This window comes from Rhagoletis zephyria, unplaced genomic scaffold (assembly GCF_001687245.7).
Source record: "Rhagoletis zephyria isolate East Lansing unplaced genomic scaffold, Rhagoletis_zephyria_1.1 Rzeph_scaffold_06646, whole genome shotgun sequence".
Taxonomy (NCBI): Eukaryota; Metazoa; Arthropoda; class Insecta; order Diptera; family Tephritidae; genus Rhagoletis; species Rhagoletis zephyria.
Window position 1 is genome coordinate 14,346 of NW_016163729.1, and position 4,437 is coordinate 18,782.

Below are 4,437 nucleotides of genomic sequence, written 5' to 3' on the forward strand. Positions count from 1 at the left end.
TTCGGTAAGAGAGACTCGTGGTGTCAGTTGGTTCAACGGATCAAATTAAACGACACTGCGGCAGCTGCGACATACTTACGTTATATAATGTATTATATATAATGTATATAATGTAAAAGTCATTCGACTATAGACACGTCACATTTGTTCCCACAAAGTGGTGGCTTGTAAAAACAAGCGAGTTTGCTAAATTATACTTTAGTTATTATAGTAGAACAACTGAGGGTAAGTAAGAGCCCTTGCGAATAATTTAGAGCCATCGGAGCATAATGACATGAAATTAGGTTACACGGTCAAGATTTTGTACTCATCCCATCGCACCCAATAAGCGATACTTGTGTGGAATAATTTTTCTGTAGTCTGAGCTTTTAAAGTTTCAAGAGTGCCTCGTACTAGATCAGATAAGAATTGAGGGATTCTTTTCTACTAGCGTAAACTCAAGATAATAACTGTAAGCACCTGACCTCACAGCCTTAATTTTGCAATTGTGTCTGCAGTGTATTTAGCAGGAAGTTCTGCTGCCAAAGAGGATATGAATTAACTCTATAAGAAGATGATCCAACCCCACGTGAATTAGTGTGCACCCAGCTGGAGTTTGAAGGCATCATTTGCGTGAGGAACAGATATTGTAAGAGTCACTTAACGGGATAGTGCGTTACTTTATAGTGAATAGCAGTCCTGCCTTTCCAGTGGCATGCGGACAGCTATAGAACTTACTTATATAAGTTTCCTGGTGGATGGATGTATCCTGGGAAGGGGTTTTCTCCCTGTCTCATTCATCACTCGTGCTGAAAAGCTATTTTTAGAGAAAGCACTTGCATATCATTTAGCTTGCGTCGCTCCAACAATTTCAATCGAGGAGTGAGCCATTCAATAGATCCGAGTTGGAGTCCTCATGCAGCGGATTTTTTCCTAATTAAATTTTTTTTCTTTTGTAATCGAATTTTTTTTTTGATATTTAGCGTTGAAACGTTTTAGAAAGGAAAATCTAGTATTTTTAATTTGATTAAATTTTAGAAATGGGTTTAAGTATTTATTTTCTTTCTTAATTCAAGTTTTTTCTTTTTTAATTTAGTTCTCTTTTAATGCGCAAATTTATTTTGAAAAGAAGAATATTTTTCGTTTTAAATTCATTTAATTTTTAGGAACTTATTTAAGCTTTTTGCGTTTCAAATAAATTTTTTTTTTTTAATTTTTTTTTCTTTCAGTTTCTAGATTTTATTTAAAAAAATATAAATATTTTTTAATTTCTTTTAATTTTTAGTAACACTGCTTTTCCTCAAACTTAGTTTGCTTTTCTGTTGTTAATTTCATTTACTTTTCATTTTTAGATTTCCAAATATATAAACATATCTAGTTTTTTTGTTATTTTGTTGTTTAAATTTCCGACTTTGTTTTAAAAATAAAATTTTTTTTTTAACTTTTATAATTTTTTTCTCTTTAATTTAATTTTCTTCTTTTCCTAATTTAATTTTTAGATTTTATTGTTTTAAGAAGTAAATGAAAAATTATTTTAATTTCATTTATTATTTATTTAAAATATTTTTTATTTGTTTTTCTTTACATTAAATTTGTATTTTTTTCTTAATTAAAATTGTCTACCCTTTAATACTTTTTATTGTTTAAAAAAATATATATATACAGCTTAACGCTAATACCTCCTCATTAGCAGATCTTTCAATAAGTATGCATTTTCAAGGGCAGAAAAGAGCTTTTAATATGGTGGCCAGAATTGACAATTGTATTACGTAAGACTTATAACAACGGATATAGAGTACAAAGAGATTTGTAGGTCCCAGTCTACGCTAAGTTACGTAGGGGTAGGCATTTCCTCGTGATATGACATCTACTTATTTATGTACATCGCAGATGACAGTGCACTTTTCTTAATCGATTTCCCGCCGGTTGCAGAAATTCTCTCGGACGTCCTTGTAGGCAGGTTAAGAAACATTTTTCTTTGCAGAATTAAATAGGTTAATGCTTTCGTCGCTAGGAGAGGCTGGTCCACCAATGTGTATAATCCCATGAAATTACATGTCTGCGAACATCAGAGCCATTCGAAGAACATCTCGTGAAACTTCCAACGAAAGGGTTTCTATTGAAAAAGCTCTGCCTGAAGACGTTGTGAATTGAAAGCATTCTTCAAATTGCCGACTGGGTTGACGCACAAGCGCTCTCAATGCTAACTGTTATTGTTATTATTCATGTGTACCAGGTTATTTAGATTGTTGTTGTTACGTCATTCGTGTTTTTGTTGTTGGCTGAGGCTGTTGTCCTTCAGCATTTCAGAAATTATCTATTCAACTGTCTATGTGTGTTAGTTCCGCTTTGTTCACATCCATTGTTACTGTTATGTTCTGTTTGTTTATGTTACACTGAAAGCAGTACGGATATTTATTGTTGTTGCTGCTGTTGCTGATAATCTCATTCTTGCTACTATTACTGTGTACTTCATTTGTTTACACTGGTAAGCAGTCAGGGTGTTAATGCCAATAATAAGCCTTTCACTCTCACAAATTGTTTTTGTAACTTAAGTGGCATACATACGTAAAGAATTTTGAGCAAGAAAATGAAGCCTTTAATGTAAGCTGATATTAAAAAAAATATTTTTGGGCATATCCATATTCCGTTTTGTCTAATAAAACGAAGTACAAAATGGGCCAAATGCCACGTGGGTCGTATATGTATATAGTTTAAATACACCTCACTTTTCCCAATACGTATTTCTCATAGTTGCATCGGACTTTGACAAATAAAGATTAAAATTATGCTAAGAGTCATTCCCAATTATTCGTCTTCTTCTTAGTCCCTTCCGTTGCAACTAACGTATACCGGAAATGCTCAAGTTCTTCTCTACCCACAGCCGGATTCCAACATTCGCTATCGCTAATTTTTAACGCAAAAAATCTAATTAATTTTTCAACATATATCGTGTATGTAAATTTAAAAATCACCGCAATTTAAAATTTTTAGAGTTTTGATAATTATTAATTTCTTGATATTTCCCCTTTTTAATAACTTGAGTGGAATTCCAAAATTTTCTAAACTTTCAAAACTTTTTGAATTTGAGAAATTTTAGTAAATCCCAATAACACAATATAATGATGAATACTAGATTTCTAGAAATTTTTTATTTTTAAAAAATTTTGAGAATTGTAAGAATTCTAACAATTTTTTTTTAAGTAAAAGTGTCGAATATACAATATTGATCAAACGAAATTAAAAGTTTTCGTATGTTGAAAACATTTTTATATTTCGGCGTTCTTGAAAATTTAAAAAATTTTCGTAATTCTTGACGATTCAAAAAAATTTTGGACGCTGATGTTTTCAAAATTTTCAAAAAATTTTAAATTCTCAAACTTTGTTGTATTTATCAATAAAAAATTTTGAAAAAGTTCTTACTTATAATTTGGTTCTTGCATATGTGTGTTCCTTGTTTAATAGTTTCGCTAAAATTTCGATGTATGTAAATATAACCACTCACAAAACTTGCTGACTCGATCTGCTCTCTGTTACATGATAATTTCTCTTATTTTTTTTTTTAAGAACTACCCTTAAAGTTTTTCCATATTTGTTTAAACTATTTATTAAATAAAATAAATACTCGACGTGTCTTATCAACGCATCTTTACTATATGTCTCTTAATTACAGAGAGGTAATTGAATTTGTCCATCTCCATTATCATCTAAGAACTTTACTATTACTTTGATGTGCAATATACATACTTATGTACAATTTCTTATGCAACATATTTTCTAATGCCGATTTCGTGGCTAAATATAGTATTTTTCTTTTCCATCAAAAAATGTAATCCAAAAGTATATTCTAATCTTCGTAAGAGCCGTTCAGTATTGCTTTGAAGGAAAAAGGTTGGAACGCGTAACCAACGCCATCGTAAAATTTGCTCATGAATTCGACCCTGCAAAAGACAGAAGCAGTTATTTAAAAAAATGGTGAAAATTATTCGAAATAAAATACAAAATATAATAATTTTGAATCCAGTATACGTTAATTACAAAATATCTTTTGAGTCGCCATACTCAGCCGTTTACAGGAATAGCAGGTTTAAAATGTAATCCAGGAGCGGTTTTAAACTTTTTTAATTCGAAGAAATCTGTTTCTGATAATTGTGGAACGAAAAATCGTACTGCTACCCTGTCGGAAAGACCAATAACAAAAATGAGATTCTGTTTCTACTATACGGTCCTCTCGTTTGTTTGGCGACATTAACCTGCATTGGTTTTTAACACCAAAGTGAGTACTACAAATTTTATTATTTTGACGTAGAATACGTCTTACCTTAAGGTATGGGGGCTATGTTCAAATGTTGTAGTTGTAATTTTTAGAGCTTCACAAAAACGCTTATTGCACGAGAACTAATAAAGCGATTTCAAAGAAAAGTGTGGCGTTTCAAAGATAAAATTCCAAACCTGTCG

At 31.2% G+C, this 4,437-nt stretch overlaps 1 protein-coding gene across 1 annotated transcript in view; it reads right to left on the bottom strand.

Moving 5' to 3' along the window:
• Positions 1-3,826: 3,826 nt before the first annotated feature.
• The window catches only part of LOC108373384 (V-type proton ATPase 116 kDa subunit a-like), a 7,323-nt gene continuing 6,712 nt past the window's right edge, over positions 3,827-4,437 (bottom strand). Inside the window, exon 5 of the mRNA XM_017629256.1 lies at positions 3,827-3,920. Within this exon, the coding sequence (XP_017484745.1) occupies positions 3,827-3,920 (94 nt within the window). The remainder of the gene's footprint in view (positions 3,921-4,437) is intronic.